The 24014-nt window shown below is 53.3% G+C and overlaps 1 protein-coding gene across 1 annotated transcript in view; it reads left to right on the forward strand.

Annotated features, from left to right (window-relative positions):
* Window positions 1–20417, forward strand: part of MROH1 (maestro heat like repeat family member 1) — a 28495-nt gene extending 8078 nt beyond the window's left edge. Inside the window, 23 exon segments of the mRNA XM_053467939.1 lie at window positions 16–138; window positions 816–962; window positions 1155–1181; window positions 3992–4114; window positions 4292–4371; window positions 4666–4783; window positions 5138–5233; window positions 5882–5986; window positions 6401–6536; window positions 7996–8108; window positions 8201–8353; window positions 8512–8666; window positions 8771–8936; window positions 11776–11975; window positions 15493–15630; window positions 15829–15943; window positions 16883–17029; window positions 17101–17289; window positions 17437–17592; window positions 17731–17865; window positions 18142–18244; window positions 18335–18400; window positions 19911–20417. Coding sequence (XP_053323914.1) covers window positions 16–138; window positions 816–962; window positions 1155–1181; window positions 3992–4114; window positions 4292–4371; window positions 4666–4783; window positions 5138–5233; window positions 5882–5986; window positions 6401–6536; window positions 7996–8108; window positions 8201–8353; window positions 8512–8666; window positions 8771–8936; window positions 11776–11975; window positions 15493–15630; window positions 15829–15943; window positions 16883–17029; window positions 17101–17289; window positions 17437–17592; window positions 17731–17865; window positions 18142–18244; window positions 18335–18400; window positions 19911–19996 — 2877 coding nt within the window. The 3' untranslated portion in view covers window positions 19997–20417.
* Window positions 20418–24014: the final 3597 nt, after the last annotated feature.

The following is a 24014-nucleotide window of genomic DNA, read 5'->3' on the forward strand; positions in this document are numbered from 1 at the left end:
GTTTTTCCTCCCCAGGGCCTGGCTGCCGCCTTCGGACTCTGCTCTGCCCATCACCTGGACGACACGCTGGGGGAGATGTCAGATTTCCTCAAATCCGATGTAATGAAGAAGAACCTGGGCATCTTAAACCTCTTTAAGGCAGGTGTGCGGTGCGGGGGCCGCGCTGGGGGTGTGCGGTGCGGGGGCCGCGCTGGGGGTGCGGTGGCCGTGCTGGGGGTGCGGTGTGGGTATGTGGTGGTGGCGGGCAGGCGCTGGGGGTGCGGTGGGGGTATGTGGTGGTGGCGGGCAGGCGCTGGGGCTGCGGTGGGGGTATGCGGCGGGCCGCGCTGGGGGTATGTGGCGGGGGCCCGCGGTGTGACGCCTGATGTGGGGAATGTTAATTTCATATTCAGACGTCTCTGTAATGGACGAAGCAGACGCGGCTCGCGGGGTTTCCGGGGGGGGGTGGGGGGTTCGGGTAAAATGGCTGCAGCTTCCTCTCCCGGGGATTGGCTGCTTCCTGCTCATCCCGGCATTTCAGTCATCAGAAAGCGATGAGGGGGCAGCAGAGTGCGGGGGGGGGGCAGATTCTGGAGAGTGCGGGGGGGCAGATTAAGGAGAGTGTAAGGAGGTCGTCGCCGCCCCCCCCGCCGTTCTCACGGTCATCGGCCCCGTTCTCCTGATTCTCAGTCGTTAAATAACGGGGCAGTTGGGGCATTTTCCGGATACGCAGTAATAAGGTCTTCAGATGCCCCCGCAATGATTTTCTGGGGGTCTCTGTCAGGTTCTTGCACCCCCCACCCCCCTGCTCACTCTCCTGCTTCTTGCCCCTTCAGGATCGTGCTGACGGAGATGTGGAGAAGACGAGGAGCGCTCTCATCCTGTGTTACGGTTACGTGGCGGTTTACGCCCCCGCGGAGCTTGTGCTGCCCCGGATCGAGTCGGACATCCTGCGCAATATTCTCCTCTGTTTCCACTCCAAGGTAAGATGCCAAAAACCCCAGGGGGGTGGGGGGCTGGCGGCCCCCCGGCCCTGATTGCCCGGCCCCGCGGACGGGCCCCAGAGCTAACCCTGCTGTCACTATACAGAAGTGGCAGTTTTTCCGCCCCATGCTGTGTTTGCGTTGTGTTTGCATCACCCGCTAACCCTTTGTTATCCTGGTTTAACCCTTTAGGTTCTGGGGATAAAGGTAGAGTCCAAGGTACAGTGTGCGGCGGCCCCGTGGCGGTGTGCATGCGCGTCTCTTTAGAAATTCTACGTCTCGGAAGCTGCTGGGTTTTATCTATTTTTTGGTTGGTCGGATTGGGACCCTCGTTGTGAGTTATTTGCACGCCCTCGCAGGCACGGGCGGCCATTCTTACCCCTGCCTGAACATGCGCGACCTGCTGCATCTCCACGGCCTGGACGCCGGCGTCTGGAACGCGTTTCTGAAAACCCAGCAGTTTCCGGGAGCGTTACTAACCCTTTCAGCTTCCGCTTCTCACCATCAGCCCCCGGCTGGGGCAAATAACGGCCCCTGTACTGCCAAGTACCACAGGGCCCCCCGGCATCCGCTGGTTTCTGCGCTTCTGTGTCTTTTTCCTGCCAGCTCCTGCTTTAGTGAATAAACCCCTCGGGTTTCCCGCGGCCCCCCAGGGCCCTGTCGCCGCGGCCGGTAAGTTGTGATATGATGTGGACGTCTCTGTTTGGTTGCAAGCTCTTGGTGCGAAGCGTTGTGTTGTGGCGGAGGTTGGGGTCGCACCTCGGTGCAGGGGGGCTTTGCATGCTTTGCGTTACTCGTGTCTGGCCACCGGGGGGCAGAAGAGCTCTTTCTTTCTGCCCCGTCCTGGCGTTCTGCTGCATGGAAGGTGTCCAGACGTCGGCGGGGGGCCGGGGGTCCCGGCCAATATCGCGTAATGCGCCGGAGCTGACCCCAGAAGCCTTCTGATTGGACGCAGGATGAGGAAACGGCTCTCGGCTGCGCGATGTCTGCCAAGGCTTGTGATTGGGGGCCACGTGTGGAAGGCCGGTAGCAGACAGGAGTGGGGGGGGGTGCGGTGTGGCCCGGGGGTCCTCTACAGTACGGGGCCCCTAAATAAAGGCGTTATTGGATAGTATGTAGTATGCCGGCTCTCGGTCAGTGGGGGGGGGGCAGGATATGGGGTCTGGGTGTTTAATGGTTAATGAATTACCCCCCCGTGTGTCTGGGTGTTATATGTGGGGGTAAATCTATGTCTGTGCGTCTAATGATGGGGTAAATAATATATTCGTGGTGGCCACAAATGGATTAACCCCCTCTGGCGCCTGTGTAATGGGTTTAACCCCCCCTCTGGCACCCGTGTAATGGGTTTAACCCCCCCTCTGGCACCCGTGTAATGGGTTTAACCCCCCCTCTGGCACCCGTGTAATGGATTAACCCCCTCTGGCGCCTGTGTAATGGGTTTAACCCCCCCTCTGGCACCCGTGTAATGGGTTAACCGCCCCTCTGGCACCCGTGTAATGGGTTTAACCCCCCCCCCGGTGCCCGCGTTATGGGTTTAACCCCCCCGGTGCCCGTGTAATGGGTTTAACTCCCCCCGGTGCTCGTGTAATGGGTTTAACCCCCCCCCGGTGCCCGTGTAATGGGTTTAACCCCGTGGCTCTGTGTATTTGCCCCCTCCTTGGGCACTCGTTGCGCAGGCAGGGAAGCTGTCAGGGTTACAGAAGCTGTGGCATTAGTGGCAATACCCACGGCCCCCCAGGACCTGCCCCTCTTTCCCACAGTAGGGAGACCCTTGTGGCCCCAAACCCTTGATTAACCCCTGCGCACCCAGGCATGTATTATGTTGGGTTGATCCAAGCTTTGCTGTGAGCGGGTTTTGATGGGTAAACGAGTGGCTGGGCAGTAGAGGGTTAACGTTGTACAGGTGTAGCGGGCTCCGGGAGCCGGTGGCGGGGAGGGGGGGAGCGGGGGTACCGGCGGCGGGGGAGGGGGTGTCGGGGGAGCCGGGTCGGAAGCTCTTCACTTCCTTTTGCTGGTTATGGTTTCCGCTGGAAGGATTCTCTGTCTGCAGTAATCCCCCCTTATGGCCCCCGGGGGCCCCTCACTCCCACACAGTGCAAGGTGTGCGCTTCACACACCGCTACACGCTAACCCTTTCCTGCCCGATCCACACGCACACTGCTACACGCTAACCCTTTCCTGCCCGATCCACACGCACACTGCTACATGCTAACCCTCTCCTGCCTGATCTATACACACCACTACACGCTAACCCTTTCCTGCCTGATCCACATGCACACCGCTACACGCTAACCCTCTCCTGCCTGATCTATACACACCGCTACACGCTAACCGCTCCTGCCTGATCCACACGCTCACCGCTACACGCTAACCCTTTCCTGCCTGATCCACACGCACACAGCTACACACTAACCCTTTCCTGCCTGATCCACACGCACACTGCAAGGCATTAACCCTTTCCTGCCCGATCCACACGCACACCGCAATGCGCTAACCCTTTCCTGCCCGATCCACACGCACACCGCTACACACTAACCCTTTCCTGCCCGATCCACACGCACACCGCTACACGCTAACCCTTTCCTGCCTGATCTATACACACCGCTACACGCTAACCCTTTCCTGCCCGACCCACATGCACACCGCTACACGCTAACCCTTTCCTGCCTGATTTACAGATAATTTTTCTTTATTTCAGTCGTTTCCACAAATCTGATCGTCTTTCCTTTTTTCTGGGATCCCTTTATAAATAATTTACAAGCCCCCTCTACTTACCCCCCCCACGCTCTACTTACCCCCGTTCGATACTCGCCGTTCCTCGAGGAAATCCTCTTTTGGCCGCTTTTGCCCCTCTTTTTGTTTTTTTCCCGTCGGGGGAATACTCCCCCTGCCCCCCCCGTGGTCCCTTCTCACTCCCCCCCCCCGGTCCCTTCTCACTCCCCCCCCGCGGTCCCTTCTCACTCCCCCCCCCGCGGTCCCTTCTCACTCCCCCCCCCCCGCGGTCCCTTCTCACTCTCCCCGTCTTTCAGGATGTGACCCTCAAGCTCTCCCTCATCAGAAGTCTGTCCATGGTGGCTCTGGCCGTGTGTAACAGCTGCCAGGCCGGCTTCTTCAGCTTCCCCCGCAAGCCGGACCTCGTGGCGCAGCTCGTGGTGAGTGGCCGCGCCGCGGTGACGGGCGTTTAGCGGTATGTGAAAACCCCGCCCCCCCCGCCGTGTGCCGCTGGAGCGCTCCAGCTGGTCTGTAGCCCCCGCGGGGTTATTGCGGGCTGTGGGGTGGCGGAATGCGTTGGGGAAGCCGATTAATGATTCCTCCCCGGTGTCTTCCAGGAATTCATAAAGTCGGAGCCGGTGGATTGCCTGAAGTCCTCTCTGCGCCACCGATCTCTGGTGGCCTGCACCTACCTTGTGTATCCTCACACGTGTCAGCCTGTGGTGTTGGTCGTTTGCGTGTGTTGGCCGTGTGCATGCACGCACGCGTGTGTTGGCCGTGTGCGTGTGTTGGCCGTGTGCGTGTGTTGGCCGTGTGCGTGCGCGTGTGTTGGCCGTGTGCGTGCGTGCGCGTGTGTTGGCCGTGTGCGTGCGTGCGCGTGTGTTGGCCGTGTGCGTGCGTGTGTGTTGGCCGTGGCCGTGCGCGCGCGTGTTGGCCGTGCGCGCGCGGGGTACATCGTGTTAAGCAGTCTGTTCCTTAACGGTATGTTCAGTAAACTGGAGCCCCCCCTGAGCGATGCCAGCAAATCCGACCTGATTGATGCCAGCCTTGCGGGGGTCCTGGGTCTGCCGCCGATCGGCACGGGGGTCCGAGGAGAGCTGCTGCAGGAGGTGAACGCGTCTCTGCCTGCGTCGCTGTTTATCTAGAACACGTTCTCCTCCTTTCTGGATTATAGCCCCTTCTTTCTAGACTTTGGTCTCCTGCTCTGACCTGGCTCTAGAATCCGTTCTCCGGATACCCCGCCTGGTTCTAGACTGCAATCTCCTTATTAACGTGTATCTTTTCTAGACTGTTTTCCCTTTTTGGTTCTAGACTCTGTGGGTCATGTTCCCTGCTGTCTGAGGGTCTCGGTTCTCGCGTTGTGTTGGTTCTATGTGCGTGGGGGGGTGAGGGGTTCTCCGGAGGTCTGTGAGTTTTGGTATAGCGTAGAAAGGTTCTTCTCCCTGACGTTCTTCTCGTTCCAGACTCTGTACCGAGACGCCCTGGAAGCCCTGAAGGAGTTATTGAAAAGCCTTTTGGTTTGGAACGTGACCCCCAATGGACTCCAGGAGATGTTCCAGGTGAGAACGCAGCCTAAAGTGCACGAGAGTGCAGTCAAGCAGGAGGTGAGGGGGTGCGCTAGTAGTGCAAGAGTGTGCACAGTGTGCTGGTGGCGAATGGGTGAGTGCGAGGGTGTGCTGGTGGCGAATGGGTGAGTGCGAGGGTGTGCTGGTGGCGAATGGGTGAGTGCGAGGGTATGCTGGTGGCGAATGGGTGAGTGCGAGGGTATGCTGGTGGCGAATGGGTGAGTGCGAGGGTGTGCTGGTGGCGAATGGGTGAGTGCGAAGGTATGCTGGTGGTGAACGGGTGAGTGTGCGAGGGTGTGTGCTGGTGATGAACGGGTGAGTGTGTGCTGGTGGTGAACGGGTGAGTGTGCGAGGGTGTGTGCTGGTGGTGAACGGGTGAGTGTGCGAGGGTGTGTGCTGGTGGTGAACGGGTGAGTGTGCAAGGGTGTGTGCTGTGGTGAACGGGTGAGTGTGCGAGGGTGTGTGCTGGTGGTGACCGGGTGAGTGTGTGCTGGTGGTGACCGGGTGAGTGTGCGAGGGTGTGTGTTGGTGGTGAACGGGTGAGTGCGCGAGGGTGTGTGCTGGTGGTGAACGGGTGAGTGTGCGAGAGTGTTGTTAGTGAATGTGCGTGGACAGTCCTGCTGATCTGTGGGATATTTCCAGGTCCTGGGTCCCTGGATGAAATCACCGAAGGTGCACGAGCGTGAGCGGGCGCTGGATGTGAGTGCAGATCTGCTGGAGTTCTATCTGCAGAAACTGAGTGTCCATGTAAGTTGAGAAACTCGTACTCCCCTTCTGCCCCCGCCCTGTCCTGCGTCTGCTCGGGCTGCCTGTGCGGAGGTGGCATTGGTTGCCCCGGGGGGCGGGGCTTTAGGGTAATAGTGCGGCCGGCTCTCCGGTGTATAACTATTGTGAAAGAGGCCGCCGATTAACCCTCGCACTGCCGATCGCTCACCTGATACGTAGAGACCGTGCACCCACTGGCGGCGCCCGCGTAACGATCACCCGGATGCTGAGTGTGTGTCCTACGGGCCGACCGCTCACCCCATACGTAGTGAACATGCGCCTGGAACGTTCTCTCCGCGGTGTAACGAGCGTCCGATCCCCACTCGCCCGGATGCTGAGTGTCCCCTGCGGGCCGACCGCGTCCCATGCGCCTGAGTCTGGATCTTGTTTCCGCAGAGCGTGGTTCCGTTCCACAATCTGGGGCTTCTGATCGGCAGAGTGTGTACTCGCTGCGCGGACTCGTTGGCTTCCATCCGCCGCCGCGCAGTGGACTGTATCTACTACCTGCTTTACATCCAGCTGAGATACGAGGGTGAGTGTTAGAAAAATGCTTATGTAATCATAAATATTATTGCTGACAGACAGTAGAAAATGTCTAGTCTATGATGCATCACGAGTTCCCGCCAACATATCTACTAAGAGGCGTAACCTGCTTAAAAAGTAACCAATCAGAATGATGCATGCTATTAGAAGCAGATAAGAAGTATAAGAAGTTATATAAACCATGTAATCCAAATACGTAATTAGACAACGCTTCGACTTTTGTGTGTTGTGTGCCTCGTCTCGATTATGCGCATGATCTAAATAAAGGAAAAACTTTTTCTGAGGAGAATTCGACCATTAATTCAATCAACAGTGAGTGTTCCTCGCTCCCTCTGCACCAGACTTCACTCTCCCTTCCTACCCCTTTGGGTTGATTTTGCCCCCTACGCTTTTTTTTGCTCCCCGTCACTCTAATCCTGGCCCAGCCCGGGGTTCTCCTCGCCCCTCTCTTTCGCTTTTTTTTTTTCTCTCCTCGTCCCCCCTCTCGTTTTTTTTTTCTCCTCGCCCCTCTCTGTCTCGTTTTTTCTCCTTGTCTCTCTCGTTTTTTTTTCTCTCTTCGCCACCTCTCTCGTTTTTTTCTCTCTTTGCCCCCTCTCGTTTTTTTCTCTCTTTGCCCCCTCTCGTTTTTTTCTCTTTGCCCCCTCTCGTTTTTTTCTCTTTGCCCCCTCTGGTTTTTTTCTCTCTTCGCCCCCTCTCGTTTTTTCTCTCCTCGCCCCTCTCGTTTTTTCTCTCTCTCTCTCCTCGCCCTTCTCTCATTTTTTGTCTCCTCGCCCCTCTCTCCCTCTCTCTGTCGTCTCTTTCTCTCCTCGTTTCTTTTTCTCTCCTCGACCCTCCCTCTCTCGTTTTTTCTCTCCTTGCCCCTCCCTCTCTCGTTTTTTTCTCTCCTTGCCCCTCCCGCTCTCGTTTTTTCTCTCCTCACCCCTCCCGCTCTCGTTTTTTTCCTCTCCTCGCCCCTCTCTCTGGATTTTTTCTCTCCTCACCCCTCTCTCTGGTTTTTATCTCTCCTCGCTCCTCTCGTTTTTTCTCTCTCCTCGCCCACCCCTCTTGTTTTTTTTTCTCTCCTCGCTCCCTCTCTCTCGTTTTTTTCTCTCTTCGCCCCCTCTCGTTTTTTCTCTCCTCGCCCCTCCCCCTCTCGTTTTTTTCTCTCTCCTCGCCCCCTCTTGTTTTTGCTCTCTCCTCGCCCCTCCCTCTCTCGTTTATTCTCTCCTCGCCCCTCCCGCTCTCGTTTTTTTTCCTCTTCTCGCCCCCTCTCGTTTTTTTCTCTCCTTGCCCCTTTCTCTCTCGTTTTTTTTCTCTCCTTGCCCCTCCCTCTCTCGTTTTTTTTCTCTCACCTCGCCCCTCCCTCTCTCGTTTTTTTTTTCTCTCACCTCGCCCCTCCCTCTCATTTTTCTCTCGCCCCTTCCTCGTTTTTCTCGTGGAAATGGCGTGTTTTCTTTGGGTGCCGTCAGGTTTTGCCCCGGATCACGAGGAGGAATTAGTCGAGAAACTGCAGACCTTCAAGCCGGGCCTCCAGAATCCGGACTCCGGGGTCCTGTTTCACACCTGCTTTAACGTTGCCGCGGTGAGTGTCGGGGTACGGCGGCCGCCGGATGGCGTGTAAAAGCCCCCCGTTTCCGTCCGTCGGGGTCACTTCCATCTCGCTTTGTGTCGCAGATCATCGGGAAACGTCTGCCTCCGGAGCAGCTGACCAGCCTCCTCTTCGTCATGTTCGAGGGGCTTTCGGACCCCGACACCAACTGTTCGAGGGCAGCCGCCGTTATCGTCAACTCCCTTCTCAAGGACCGCGGCTCGATCCTGCTGTCCAAGGTGCCGGGCTAGGGCCATACTGGGGTGCGTGGGGGGGTTGCCCTGTTGGGGTTTTAAGGGGTACGTTCTTTAGTAAAGAGGGTCGCGCGCTCTTGTGGGAGCAGACATCGGGGTATAAACATCATGTTGCCCCTTCTCGCTTTTTGCCCCCCCCCAAGGTCCCTGAGGTCGTGGGACGAGTCCGCGATCAGCTGCAGGACTCTCAGGAGGACCACGTGAAGAAAGCGGCCATACAGACGGTCCATATCTTGGCCACGCAACACGTGGCAGCCGTGGTCTCCAGCCTGCTGTCCTGCCAGATCCCGTACGACAGGTAACTGCCCCGCCAGACGCCGTGCGCTGGCTCCCCACCAGTAAAGCCCCCCCGGGGGCAGTAACCGTCCTGCGCTGCTCCCTCTCACCTGCTGTCGTCCCCAGCGAGACCTGCGTGCTGTGGAGGGCTCTGTCCTCGGATCCCCCGCTCACCTCTCAGGTGCTGGAGCTTCTCCTGGGGAGGCTGAGCGGAGACGTCCCATACAAGGAGAGCAAGACGTCCCTGCTGAGCTCCGCGTCCTGCCGAGTGGCCACTCTCCTCCCTCTTACGGTAAGTGCCCTCCGCCCACTCGGAACCTGCGGGTCTTCTCTGTGTAGCGGATTTGTATAAAATCACTGAATTTCTCACTAAATTGTTACTTTTTAGCATCTGTTGGCTCTTAGTACGCGATGCGACGTGCATCGATTATACGCTTAGAAATGGTGTGCGCATCCCTTTGGCTGAGAGTGGTGTGTGTAGGGTTTTGCTCCCTATTGGCTGAGGATGATCGGTGGAGTAGGGAGAAGTGCATTGCGGGTAACGGGCTGCGGAGCAGGGAGCAGTGGATTGTGGGATTGGGGTGCGGAGTAGGGAGCAGTGCATTGTGGGGATCGAGGTGCGGAGCAGGGAGCAGTGCATTGTGGGATCGGGGTGCGGAGCAGGGAGCAGTGCATTGTGGGATCGGGGTGCGGAGCAGGGAGCAGTGCATTGTGGGATTGGGGTGCGGAGTAGGGAGCAGTGCATTGTGGGATCGGGGTGCGGAGCAGGGAGCAGTGCATTGTGGGGATCGAGGTGCGGAGCAGGGAGCAGTGCATTGTGGGATCGGGGTGCGGAGCAGGGAGCAGTGCATTGTGGGATTGGGGTGCGGAGCAGGGAGCAGTGCATTGTGGGGATCGAGGTGCGGAGCAGGGGAGCAGTGCATTATGGGATTGGGGTGCGGAGCAGGGAGCAGTGCATTGTGGGATCGGGGTGCGGAGCAGGGAGAAGTGCATTGTGGGATCGGGGTGCGGAGCAGGGAGAAGTGCATTGCGGGTAACGGGCTGCGGAGCAGGGAGCAGTGCATTGTGGGGAACGGGGTGCGGAGCAGAGAGCAGTGCATTGCGGGTAACGGGCTGCGGAGCAGGGAGCAGTGCATTGTGGGGAACGGGGTGCGGAGCAGGGAGCAGTGCATTGTAGGATCGGGGTGCGGACCAGGGAGCAGTGCATTGTGATATCGGGGTGCGGAGCAGGGAGCACTGCATTGTGGGATCGGGGTGCGGAGCAGGGAGCAGTGCATTGTGGGATCGGGGTGCGGAGCAGGGAGCAGTGCATTGTGGGATCGGGGTGCGGAGCAGGGAGCAGTGCATTGTGGGATCGGGGTGCGGAGCAGGGAGCAGTGCATTGCGGGATCGGGGTGCGGAGCAGGGAGCAGTGCATTGTGGGATCGGGGTGCGGAGCAGTGTGTAGTGGGGCCTGGGTGAGGCCGCTCTGCGGGGTTTGGTGCATGCTGCCCTTTATAGGATGTGTGGCAGAGAGTGAAGCTTTGGCCCTGCTGCTGCTGCTGCCCCTCCTGCGCAGGCTCCGGGGCGCTCCTCTCAGACGCTGCAGCTGTAACCCATCTTCAGGGAGGGAGTCTGGACTTTAGGTCTGGTTTATTCCCATTGCGGTTAATCCCCGGCTATTAATACCCCCTCCCCGCCAGGTGTCCGCCTCCCCTCCCCCACGGTCCCCCCCGTCCCCCTTTCATGTGCTCGCTCCCCTGTAAAAGTGCTCCAGATCTGTGATGTCCGTATTTATTGGGGTTTAACCCTTCGCTGTGCGCACAGAATAATAGATCAGGAAGTGGGGTCTGGACAATATCCGTCCGGAGAGCCGAAAATAACGACTCTTAATGTTATCGTTTAGTTATAAAGCGGCAACGCGTGCTGTAGCGCTGTACAGAAAGTGTGCTCAGTCCTGCTCACCAGAGCTTACAATCTAATTCCAGGTCCAGACAAAGAGGACGGGGTAACGGGAGATTCCGTCTCTGAATCTCCTCTCCTGACTTTTATTCGGATTAACAATAAATATCACCGCGACTGCTTATCATACTGCCTGCGGGGAACAATAGAATGACTCGGTCTCAATCAATCAGCCGGACTCCGACTTCTTATCATACTGCCTGCGGGGAACAATAGATACAGAGCTGGGGGAAATTTTACCATATACATTCCCCGGGGGGGGGGGGGTATATATTACTGTATACATTGCCCGGGGGGGGTATATATTACTGTATACATTGCCCGGGAGGGGGGTATATATTACTTTATACATTGCTCGGGGGTTATATTAGTATATATGTATATTATACAGTCTGGGGGGTGTAATACATTACCATATACAGTGCCAGGGTTTATGCTCAGGTGGAGATTCTTTGTATGGGATGTAGTGGCTGGCTAGGAATGATGGGACTCGCGCCCTCCTTGCCCCTCACTTCCTCCTTGCCCCTCGCGCCCTCCTTGCCCCTCACGCTCTCCTCTTCGCGGGTCTTCATGTGATGTGTAGCGTTTGCCCAGTTGCCCGTGAGCGGGGCACTGGGGGGGTATGGTATGTGTGTCTGGACAGGAAGGGGTTAACGTGGCGTGGAGAGGGCTCCGCAGCTGTGAGTGGGAGAGAGCGCTCTGTAAAACGAGATGTTTGTCTGAGCCGTGAAATCTAAGACCTCGTCTGTCTCATTTATTCCACTCGCTGCGTCCGGGGCTGAGCCCGCCAAACCAGAGCGCTGTGTGTCACCCCCCGGGGGGCGGGGCAGACAGTGCCCTACAACACCCTCCTGTCTGTCACCCTGCAGTGGGAGGGGCAGATAGATTAACATATTTTCCCCATCAAAGCCCTTTACTTCCCTATCGTGATTCCCTAAAATTAGAAGGCTAAAGAGTCGGAGGCTTAGTTGGAATGTAAAAAAATGTAGATAAGTGGAACAGCCTCCCAGCAGAGGTGGTAGAGTGTAATACAGTGAGGGTATTAAACATGCATGGGATAGACATACGGCTCCTGAATCTAAGACGAGACCAACGACTGAGTTTTGTGTCGTTACGGTGGCGACTAGACGGGCCGGATGGGGCACATTCCATTATTTACCCCCCTCCATGTTCTTCTTGCTCCGTTACAGGCTACCTGTGCCCTGCGTGAAGTCCTTTCTGCCCCGGAGTCGGCGCCAGCCGTGCAGGAATTGTACCCCTCGCTGTTCACCGCACTTCTCCTCCGCGTCAGCTCCATGGTGGGAGTCCAGTTGCCCAAAAACTTGGGTACAACTAAGGATCGGAAGAACTCAAACATCTCCCCTACGGCCCGGAGCCTGGACCCATGCAGGTACCAGCAGTCTGCCCCCCCCGGTGACACTCTGCTGCCGACTCTGCCCCCCGGGGTGACACTCGCTGCCGACCCTGCAGTAAGAGCCGGGCAGGGTGATTACTTCGTTTCCAGGGGCCGTTACAGGATATGTTCTCCGGGGGGTTGTTATAATCTGCGGGGGGCGCCCGGTCTGTGTAAATACACGCATGTGCGCGCCTCTGATGTGTAATGCGATCGTTTCCACGCGGCGGCAGGCGATCCGCTGTCCTGTATCATATATTCACAGCCCCTTGGAGAAATCTCCGGAAAAACTGACATGGGGTCTGGTCAGGACAGGGGGGGAGAGGGGGCAGCTGAGGGGGGGCAGGTCGGGGAGAAGGGAGACTTCCAGAGCATCAGGCAGTTTACTGCGGGGAGAAGTGATGGGGCTACGATACAGGGGGGACTGGGAGAGGACAGATGGAGGGCTATAATACACTGAGAATTGGGGGCTGGCGAGAAGGGGCTACAGTGTGGATTTGGGGGGCTGGGAATCCATGGGAAGCACTAGAGGAGAGGCTGCAGTTATAATATAGTGATTAATATGGGGGGATATAATATAGTGATAATGGGGGGGGATATGGGGATATTATATGGGGGTATGATATAGTGATAATATGGGGATATGGTGGTGAAATAAAATAATATGGGGGTTATGATATAGTGAGGATGGGGGGATATGCTAATATAATGTAGTCATAATAATGGGGGGGATATGGGGGGTTTGATATAGTGATGATATGGGGTATAATGTAGTGATAATAATGGGGGGATATGGGGCTTTGATATAGTGATGATATGGGGTATAATGTAGTGATAAAGGTGGGGATATGGGGGTATGATATAGTGATAATATAGGGTATAATGTAGTGATGATAATGGGGGGATGTGGGGTATAATATAGTGATAATGGGGATATAATAGAGTAATGATGATAATGGGGGGATATGGGGGTATGATATAGTGATGATATGGGACACAATGTAGTGATGATAATGGGGGTATAATATAGTGATGATACGGGATATAATGAAGTGATAAAGGGGGGGATGTGGGGGTATGATATAGTGATGATATGGGGTATAATGTAGTGATAATAATGGGGGGATATGGCGGTATGATATAGTGATAATGGGGGGATATGGGGGTATGATAGAGTGATAATAATGGGGGGATATGGCGGTATGATATAGTGATGATAATGGGGGTATGATATAGTGATAATAATGGGGGGTATGGGGGTATGATAAAGTGATAATAATGGGGGGATATGGGGGTATGATTTAGTGATGATATGGGGTATAATGTAGTGATGATAATGGGGGGATATGGGGTATAATGGGGGGATATGGGGTACAATATAGTGATGATAGGGGGGGATATGGGGGTATGATATAGTAATAATGAGGGTATGGGGGTATGATATAGTGATGATAATGGGGGGATATGGCGGTATGATATAGTGATGATAATGGGGGTATGATATAGTGATAATAATGGGGGGTATGGGGGTATGATAAAGTGATAATAATGGGGGGATATGGGGGTATGATTTAGTGATGATATGGGGTATAATGTAGTGATGATAATTGGGGGGATATGGGGTATAATGGGGGGATATGGGGTACAATATAGTGATGATAGGGGGGATATGGGGGTATGATATAGTAATAATGAGGGTATGGGGGTATGATATAGTGATGATAATGGGGGGATATGGTGGTATGATATAGTGATAATAATGGGGGGGATATGGGGGTATGATATAGTGATAATGGGGGGAATATGGGGGTATGATATAGTGATGATAATGGGGGGATATGGGGTATGATATAGTGATAATAATGGGGGGATATGGGGGTATGATATAGTGATGATAATGGGGGGATATGGCGGTATGATATAGTGATAATTATAGGGGTATGATATAGTGATGATATGGGGTATAATGATAATGGGGGATATGGGGGTATGATATAGTAATAATGAGGGTATGGGGGTATGATATAGTGATAATAATGGGGGGATATGGGGGTATGATATAGTGATGATAATGGGGGTGTGATATAGTAATAATGAGGGTATGGGGGTATGATATAGTGATAATGGGGGGATATGGGGGTATGATATAGTGATGATGATGGGGGGATATGGTGGTATGATATAGTGATAATAATGGGGGGATATGGGGTATGATATAGTGATAATAATGGGGGGATATGGGGTATGATATAGTGATAATAATGGGGGGATATGGGGGTATGATATAGTGATGATGATGGGGGGATATGGGGTATGATATAGTGATAATAATGGGGGGATATGGGGGTATGATATAGTGATGATAATGGGGGGATATGGCGGTATATTGGGTATGATATAGTGATAATAATGGGGGGGATATGGGGGTATGATATAGTGATAATAATGGGGAATGGGGGGATATGGGGTATGATAGAGTGATGATAATGGGGGGATATGGGGGTATGATAGAGTGATAATAATGGGGGGGTATGGGGGTATGATATAGTGATAATAATGGGGGGATATGGGGTATGATATAATGATAATAATGGCGGGATATGGGGGTATGATATAGTGATAATAATGGGGGGATATGGGGTATGATATAATGATGATAATGGCGGGATATGGGGGTATGATATAGTGATAATAATGGGGAATGGGGGGATATGGGGTATGATAGAGTGATGATAATGGGGGGATATGGGGGTATGATAGAGTGATAATAATGGGGGGGATATGGGGGTATGATATAGTGATAATAATGGGGGGATATGGGGTATGATATAATGATAATAATGGCGGGATATGGGGGTATGATATAGTGATAATAATGGGGAATGGGGGGATATGGGGTATGATAGAGTGATGATAATGGGGGGATATGGGGGTATGATAGAGTGATAATAATGGGGGGGATATGGGGGTATGATATAGTGATAATAATGGGGGGATATGGGGTATGATATAATGATAATAATGGCGGGATATGGGGGTATGATATAGTGATATTAATGGGGGGATATTGGGTATGATATAGTGATAATAATGGGGGGATATTGGGTATGATATAGTGATAATAATGGGGGGATATGGGGTATGATATAATGATAATAATGGCGGGATATGGGGGTATGATATAGTGATATTAATGGGGGGATATTGGGTATGATATAGTGATAATAATGGGGGGATATTGGGTATGATATAGTGATAATAATGGGGGGATATTGGGTATGATATAGTGATAATAATGGGGGGATATGGGGGTATGATATAGTGATAATGGGGAATGGGGGGATATGGGGTATGATAGAGTGATGATAATGGGGGGATATGGGGGTATGATAGAGTGATAATAATGGGGGGGATATGGGGGTATGATATAGTGATAATAATGGGGGGATATGGGGTATGATAGAGTGGTAACAGAGGGAGGGTCCCTGCTGATCGCTCTGTCCGCTCTGCACAGTTCCGCGATTGAAGCTCTGCAGTTTATGCTGATTCAGGGAGGCTGCGAGGAGGTAACCCTGAGCGTGGAGGCCGACGGAGGCTGGGAGAACATGACGAGAGAGGAGACTCACCACGAGGGGGTCTCCTCACTCACCCGGTGAGTGTCTGAGGCAATTACCCCCCACCACCACCACCACCACCTTCTCACCCATCTGTGACAGTAATACACCTGTTTGCCCTCCTCATCTCATGTCCCTACCCTTCCCCCCCTACCCTTTCCCCCCCTGCCCTTTTCCCTCCCCTGCTGTCTGTCCCAATTGGGCTAATTGCCCCGTGTGTCTCTTGCCCCTTGCAGTGCCATGGTGCAGTACGCGGCTCCCAAACTGCCAGCAATAATAAAGAGCCTGCAGCCGGTTCAGAGTGGGGTGTATGACGGGCAGCGCGTTACGACCACCGCCTTCCTGGGGCAGGTGAGTTTCCCGCAGGCCGTGGGGGTCGGGGCATTAGGTTAGCATGCTGCGCATGGGCTAGAGCTCCACCATAGTCTGTAGCGCTGCACCAGTGGCGAGAGAGGACACGGCCGGAGCTGTATCTGACAGAGTGTCACTCGAATGGCTGCGCGGGGTGCTGCTGTACAGCATACATGACTATACATCATACAGGGCCAGGGGCCCCTGCTGGAGAAGCTTCCGGGGTCCGCCCCTCATAGTGTGCAGTGGATGCAGATGTTGCCCCCCAGCGTGGTGCTGGAGTGTGGCGGCAGTGAAGGGGTTAGTCCTGGATGTTGGCTCCGTGTCCTCGATTTGCTCCGCGGTTTCATGGATCCCCCCCCCCCGTCCTGAATCGCTGCCAGGTTATTGTGATTCTCCTTCCAGCAGGAAACTGCTCCGGGGCCACACGCGCTGCATGCTCCGGGGAGGAATTATCAAATAATGGGCTCTCTCTGCGGGGCCCCTGCCTTTGCTCTGGGCTCTCTCTGCAGGGCCCCTGCCTTTGCTCTGGGCTCGCTCTGCCGCACGCAGTGATCAGTACCGAGTATCTGCGGTGAAGGCCAGGAATCGGTTGCATCAGCGGCCGGGCGGTTATGGAAAAATCATGTCCCTGGGCGCTGCGTGGAGTCTGCTGGCCCCTCCGCCGGCCTGGAACCGGATCCTGAAATACAAGTAGCTGCAGCAGAGCGAGGGGCCCTGGCTGAGCGCCCTGATCATTGCGCGGCCCGGGGCCCAAACACACCGTTCCCCCAATTTATCCCAAATAAACAGAGAGAGAGGCTGAAGCCGGCCGCGCCGAGGAGGTTCCCAGGGGCCGCTGCGGACTTCCAGCCTCTCATCTCCCTGTATCTACCACCTCTGCCTGGCTCCTGATCTGCAAATCCACTGCAATGTTTTCTGTCGCGCATGTTTGTCCAGATCTTGCAGAGCAGCGATCTAAGCGACTTGATCGTCATGGAACCGCTGATAGACGGAATGACGAGCCGGCTGAAGGACAGCTGCCTGACGGTGCGCATGCTGGCGGTCCGTGGCCTGGGCAACTTGGCCCGTGGATCCCCTGACAAGGTGAGCCCCTGGTGCCGGCCGGCGCTCCGCGGCATGGACTCCGTCATTAACCCCTCCTCCTGGTGTTTAAGGTGCGGAAGCACGGATCGCAGCTCCTCACGTCCATGATCAACGCCATGGATGACCGTGAAGACCCGGAGCACGTGGTGACGCAGGAGGCCATGTCCAGCCTGTCCCTGCTCCTCGCGCGCGTTCAGGACACGGACGTGCGCTCGCTGCTTATACACACGGCCATTCGCATTCGCCCCTTTTTTGACCACGTAAGTCATGGGGCCGCAGGACCCACAGGGTGTTTGCCCCCAAGCAGGGCCGTGCCGGGGGTCGGGGACACTGATAACTCCTCACCACCAAATGCCCCTTCCAGCTCCTCGTGCCCCTGGTGCCGACCTCCCCTGTTCCTTCCGCAGGAGGCCGAGGAGCTCCGCCGCACCTCCATCGTGCTGTTTGGGAACCTCGGCACGTTTGGCTCGGGGGACGCCGAGGAGGTCTTCTTCGAACAGATCCTCAATGGCTTGGTTTCCTTATTGCTTCACCTGCAGGACCCCAAACCGGATGTGGTCAAGGTACCGGTAACAGCCCCCGTATGTGGGGTTCTGAGCTGATGGGGCTGCGTCGGTTCTGTATGTGGCCCACTGAAACATGTTGCCCTTTATCGTGGCTGCGCATGCTGCCCCATCTAACATGCCTTTTCCGCGTTCTAGGCCAGTAAGTTTGCCCTGCAGATGTGCGCCCCCAACATGGGCAACCAGAACCTGGCGGAGATGTTCCGGACTCACCTACATCCCGACCGCAGTCTGCACTACGGGGAGTTCATGAATAACGTGTGCAAGCACCTGGTGAGCGGAGGGGGCGTCGGCAGCAGCGAGGGGATGGTGATGGCAGAGGGGGTGGGGCGGCGGCAGCGAGGGGGCGGTGACGGCAAAGGGTGCCAATGGCAGAGGTGGTGGGGCGGGGCAGTGCGAGAGCAGCGGGGCGGTGATGGCAAAGAGGGCTGGGGGGTGGCAGAGCGGGCGGGGCGGTGACGGCAGCGAGGGGGCGGCAGAGGGGGCAGTGCGAGGGGACGGGGTGGTCCTAGAACCATTTTGAGCAAAAGCGCTTCTTCTTTGGTTCAGTTGCAGGGATCTCCAGACCTGGTTTCCCGGCTCATTCAGACAAACATCTCCTACTTCAAGAGTGTCTGGCCGGATATCCGAGCCGCGGCCCCCATGTTCATCGGTAACAGATATTTGCCCCTCTGTGGCTGTTGGGTTATGAGGGGCATTCATGGTTTATTAACCGTTTACTTCTTGTCTCTGTCTGTTCCAGGCTTCTTGGTGCTGCACATGCACAGCGAGCAGTGTAAGCAGGTGGATCTGGACCATCTGGTGACCTGTAAGTCCTCTGCCTGTCATGCAAATTCCCGCAGTTTCCCATGATCCCTCAGTGCAGGTGGCGTCGGGATCCTCCCGTCAGCCCGAGCAGGAAGTTGGAAGCCACTTCCTGTTCTCTCCCTCCGTCAGCCCGAGCAGGAAGTTGGAAGCCGCTTCCTGTTCTCTCCTTGCGTTGTTTTAGCGGACGGCGCATGAGCCTCTAGCGCTAGAGATTGTTTCCAGCCGCGCAGATCCCTCCATAACGCTATTATCACAGATATCTCACGGCGACAGGCGATTTATACCCCTTGGCGGGGCAGCAAGAGATCGGATAGACAGTCTGCGTCGGCCTGTCCCGTTGGTGTGCAGGCGGCCTGCGTCGGCCTGTCCCGTTGGTGTGCAGGCGGCCTGCGTCTGCCTGTCCCGTTGGTGTGCAGGCGGCCTGCGTCTGCCTGTCCCGTTGGTGTGCAGGCGGCCTGTGTCGGCCTGTCCCGTTGGTGTGCAGGCGGCCTGCGTCTGCCTGTCCCGTTGGTGTGCAGGCGGCCTGTGTCGGCCTGTCCCGTTGGTGTGCAGGCGGCCTGCGTCGGCCTGTCCCGTTGGTGTGCAGGCGGCCTGCGTCGGCCTGTCCCGTTGGTGTGCAGGCGGCCTGCGTCGGCCTGTCCCGTTGGTGTGCAGGCGGCCTGCGTCGGCCTGTCCCGTTGGTGTGCAGGCGGCCTGCGTCGGCCTGTCCCGTTGGTGTGCAGGCGGCCTGCGTCCGCCTGTCCCGTTGGTGTGCAGGCGGCCTGCGTCCGCCTGTCCCGTTGGTGTGCAGGCGGCCTGCGTCCGCCTGTCCCGTTGGTGTGCAGGCGGCCTGCGTCCGCCTGTCCCGTTGGTGTGCAGGCGGCCTGTGTCCGCCTGTCCCGGGTCCTGCCCCGATCAGCTGAGGAGATTTCCAGTTGTGAGACCTGCTCCCCCCCAGGGATCCCCCTCCGTTTGGTTTGGGGGGCCGGAGGAAACGCGGTGATCTCATTAGACTAACGTGCAGACGGCTCGGAGGGCTTCCCATCGGGTTCCATGTAAACAGCTACTGGAAGTCAAACAGCCCGGAGAGTTTACACAGAGATGAAGCCTGGGAGCAGAGCCAGGGAGAAAGAGAGAGAGTGGGGAGAGGACAGAGCCAGAGAGAAAAAGAGAGAGAGAGAGCCTCAAAGAAGAGAGAGAGATTGGGGAGAGACCGAGCCAGACACACTGATTTATCTATACATTATACAGGGGCCAGGGCACGGATTTATCTATACATTATACAGGGGGCCGGCTTGCTGTCTTTTAGCGGCCGGGGGGTTGTCCCTCGGTGCGGTTTAGCGGCTGGGGGGGGTCTCTCGGTGCGGTTTAGCGCCAGGGGGGTCTCTCGGTGCCGTTTAGCGCCGGGGGGGGTCTCTCGGTGCGGTTTAGCGACGGGGGGGCGGGGTCTTTGGTCGACTCGGTGTGGTTTAGCGGCCGGGGGGGGTCTCTCGGTGCGCATTGTAGTGACGGGTCTCTTTCTCTGCCGGCAGCTCTCATCGTGCTGTTAAAGGATCCAGTGCCGGCTGTGCGGATTAAAGCTGCGGAGACAATGGCTCGTCTGGTGAAGTTTGTCTGATTCCTGATCTCACGGGTTTGACTTTTCTTCAGCCGTCAGAGTCGCGCCTCGTGGCCGAGGGGGCCCCGCGTTTCGGACCAACCTGTTACATCCCAGATCTACACCGGAGACGCCTGCTCTCGTCTGCTTCGACTTGTCGCGAGTATGTTGGGAGCCGCGCAGGCTCGGCGCATCCTACACCGTAAAGCAGCTCCCTGAACTCTTACAACGCGGCACAAATCCTCTACGGCACTCGATGTCAATCACCTTCGCCCGCCCGGTAATTGGCACAGAGGGTGGGGGACTTGCTTGCTGTCCGTATGTTGCCCATGCGCCCCCCCTTTGCAGCGGTGTGTGTATATTCGTGGTTTTCTACGGTTACCAAAGTATTACACAATGTGGTGGAAATTATATTTTGGAATAAAGCAGGGTTTGGCTTTGCCAGGTTGTGGCGTTGCTGCGGCGGCAGATGAATTCTTTGTCCAACGGGAGGGCCGGTCAACAGCGTGGGACTGTAACTCCCATGACACTCGGCAAACCATAAGCACGACGGCTGTTCCACCCCCTCCCGCCTTTCTAACACCAACATTCAAAATGGGGATCAGAATCTCAGCCAGGTACTTGCGGACCTGCGAGTCTGCCGTCTACGGGGGGATACATTTCATCCAATCATATCGTTCGTAACGACAGATCGGTTCTATAAGGAGCTGAGAATGATAGAGCCCGGGTAACAGGTTAAAGAAGATCCGCTCCGGCGACGTTATTTGCATCGGGATCAAAAACTGCATTACGTGTGGAGCTCGGAGAGTTCTGGTTCCTGGGAAATTTTACAACTGGATTAAAGCAGTAAGTGGGGCCCCTGAGGCATCTGTCCCGGGCCCCTGTGACTTAACTATCTTGCGGTGGGTATTAAAAGGCCCGTATCACTGTTTCCTGATGACTCAGAGTCTGAATCAGGCGTTACTGCCCTGCGATAGGATGACGGGGAGACAAGCGGGAAAAACGTTTTAACACGGATAAATGTAAAGCTCTGCATTTTGGGAAGAAAAGAGTAAATTAAGCCTTAAATGGGGCTGTGCTGGAAATGAATGAGCGAGGAGACCATAAACAGAGCGACTGCGTCCAGAAACGACTACAGAAAAGATACTTTGTTACGAAGAGAGCCTTAAAAAAAGGTGGATATGATTTATATATGCGGGGCCAATAACAACAGCTCTCTGATCACCTTTTCTTTAACAACACTGTGCAAATAAGGACGGGATTAGTTATACGGGGGAGAGTATATAATATGAGGAATATACAGGATAAATAACGGGTTATAAGGACGGGATTAGTTATACGGGGGGAGAGTATATAATATATAATATGAGGAATATACAGGGATATAACGGGTTATAAGGATGGGATTAGTTATACGGCCGGAGAGTATGTAATATATAATATGAGGAATATACAGGATATAACGGGTTATAAGGATGGGATTAGTTATACGGGGGGAGAGTATATAATATATAATATGAGGAATATACAGGATATAACAGGTTATAAGGACAGGATTAGTTATACGGCCGGAGAGTATATAATATATAACATGAGGAATATACAGGATATAACGGTTTATAAGGACGGGATTAGTTATACGGGGGAGAGTATATAATATATAATATGAGGAATATACAGGAAATAACGGGTTATAAGGACGGGATTAGTTATACGGGGGGAGAGTATATAATACATAATATGAGGAATATACAGGATATAACGGGTTATAAGGACGGGATTAGTTATACGGGGGAGAGTATATAATATATAATATGAGGAATATACAGGATATAACGGGTTATAAGGACGGGATTAGTTATACGGGGGGAGAGTATATAATATATAATATGAGGAATATACAGGATATAACGGGTTATAAGGACGGGATTAGTTATACGGGGGGAGAGTATATAATATATAATATGAGGAATATACAGGATATAACGGGTTATAAGGACGGGATTAGTTATACGGGGGGAGAGTATATAATATATAATATGAGGAATATACAGAATATAACGGGTTATAAGGACGGGATTAGTTGTACGGGGGGAGAGTATATAATATATAATATGAGGAATATACAGAATATAACGGGTTATAAGGACGGGATTAGTTATACGGCCGGAGAGTATATAATATATAATATGAGGAATATACAGGGATATAACGGGTTATAAGGACGGGATTAGTTATACGGCCGGAGAATATATAATATATAATATGAGGAATATACAGGGATATAACGGGTTATAAGGACGGGATTAGTTATACGGGGGGAGAGTATATAATATATAATATGAGGAATATACAGGGATATAACGGGTTATAAGGACGGGATTAGTTATACAGGGGGAGAGTATATAATATATAATATGAGGAATATACAGGGATATAACGGGTTATAAGGACGAGATTAGTTATACGGGCCGGAGAGTATATAATATATAATATGAGGAATATACAGGATATAACGGGTTATAAGGACGGGATTAGTTATGCGGCCGGAGAGTATATAATATATAATATGAGGAATATACAGGATATAACGGGTTATAAGGACGGGATTAGTTATACGGCTGGAGAGTATATAATATATAATATGAGGAATATACAGGATATAACGGGTTATAAGGACGGGGTTAGTTATACGGGCCGGAGAGTATATAATATATAATATGAGGAATATACAGGATATAACGGGTTATAAGGACGGGATTAGTTATACGGGGGGAGAGTATATAATATATAATATGAGGAATATACAGGATATAACGGGTTATAAGGACGGGATTAGTTATACGGCCGGAGAGTATATAACATATAATATGAGGAATATACAGGGATATAACGGGTTATAAGGACAGGGTTAGTTAAACGGCCGGAGAGTATATAATATATAATATGAGGAATATACAGGATATAACGGGTTATAAGGACGGGATTAGTTATACGGCCGGAGAGTATATAATATATGATATGAGGAATATACAGGATATAACGGGTTATAAGGACGGGATTAGTTATACGGCCGGAGAGTATATAATATATAATATGAGGAATATACAGGATATAACGGGTTATAAGGACGGGATTTGTTATACGGGGGGAGAGTATATAATATATAATATGAGGGATATACAGGGATATAACGGGTTATAAGGACGGGATTAGTTATACGGCCGGAGAGTATATAATATATAATATGAGGAATATACAGGATAAAACGGGTTATAAGGACGGGATTAGTTATACGGCCGGAGAGTATATAATATATAATATGAGGAATATACAGGATATAACGGGTTATAAGGACGGGATTAGTTATACGGGGGGAGAGTATATAATATATAATATGAGGAATATACAGGGATATAACGGGTTATAAGGACGGGATTAGTTATACGGCCGGAGAGTATATAATATATAATATGAGGAATATACAGGGATATAACGGGTTATAAGGACGGGGTTAGTTATACGGGCCGGAGAGTATATAATATGTAATATGAGGAATATACAGGATATAACGGGTTATAAGGACGGGATTAGTTATACGGGGGGAGAGTATATAATATATAATATGAGGAATATACAGGATATAACGGGTTATAAGGACGGGGTTAGTTATACGGGCCGGAGAGTATATAATATATAATATGAGGAATATACAGGATATAACGGGTTATAAGGACGGGATTAGTTATACGGGGGAGAGTATATAATATATAATATGAGGAATATACAGGATATAACGGGTTATAAGGACGGGATTAGTTATACGGGGGAGAGTATATAATATATAATATGAGGAATATACAGGGATATAACGGGTTATAAGGACGGGATTAGTTATACGGGGGAGAGTATATAATATATAATATGAGGAATATACAGGATGTACCGGGTTATAAGGACGGGGTTAGTTATCCATTCCGCATAATATATAATACGAGGAATTAGGATATTTGAAAGAGTAATTAGTTAGACCAGAGGG

This window comes from Spea bombifrons, chromosome 5 (genome assembly GCF_027358695.1).
Source record: "Spea bombifrons isolate aSpeBom1 chromosome 5, aSpeBom1.2.pri, whole genome shotgun sequence".
In the NCBI taxonomy this organism is placed as follows: domain Eukaryota; kingdom Metazoa; phylum Chordata; class Amphibia; order Anura; family Pelobatidae; genus Spea; species Spea bombifrons.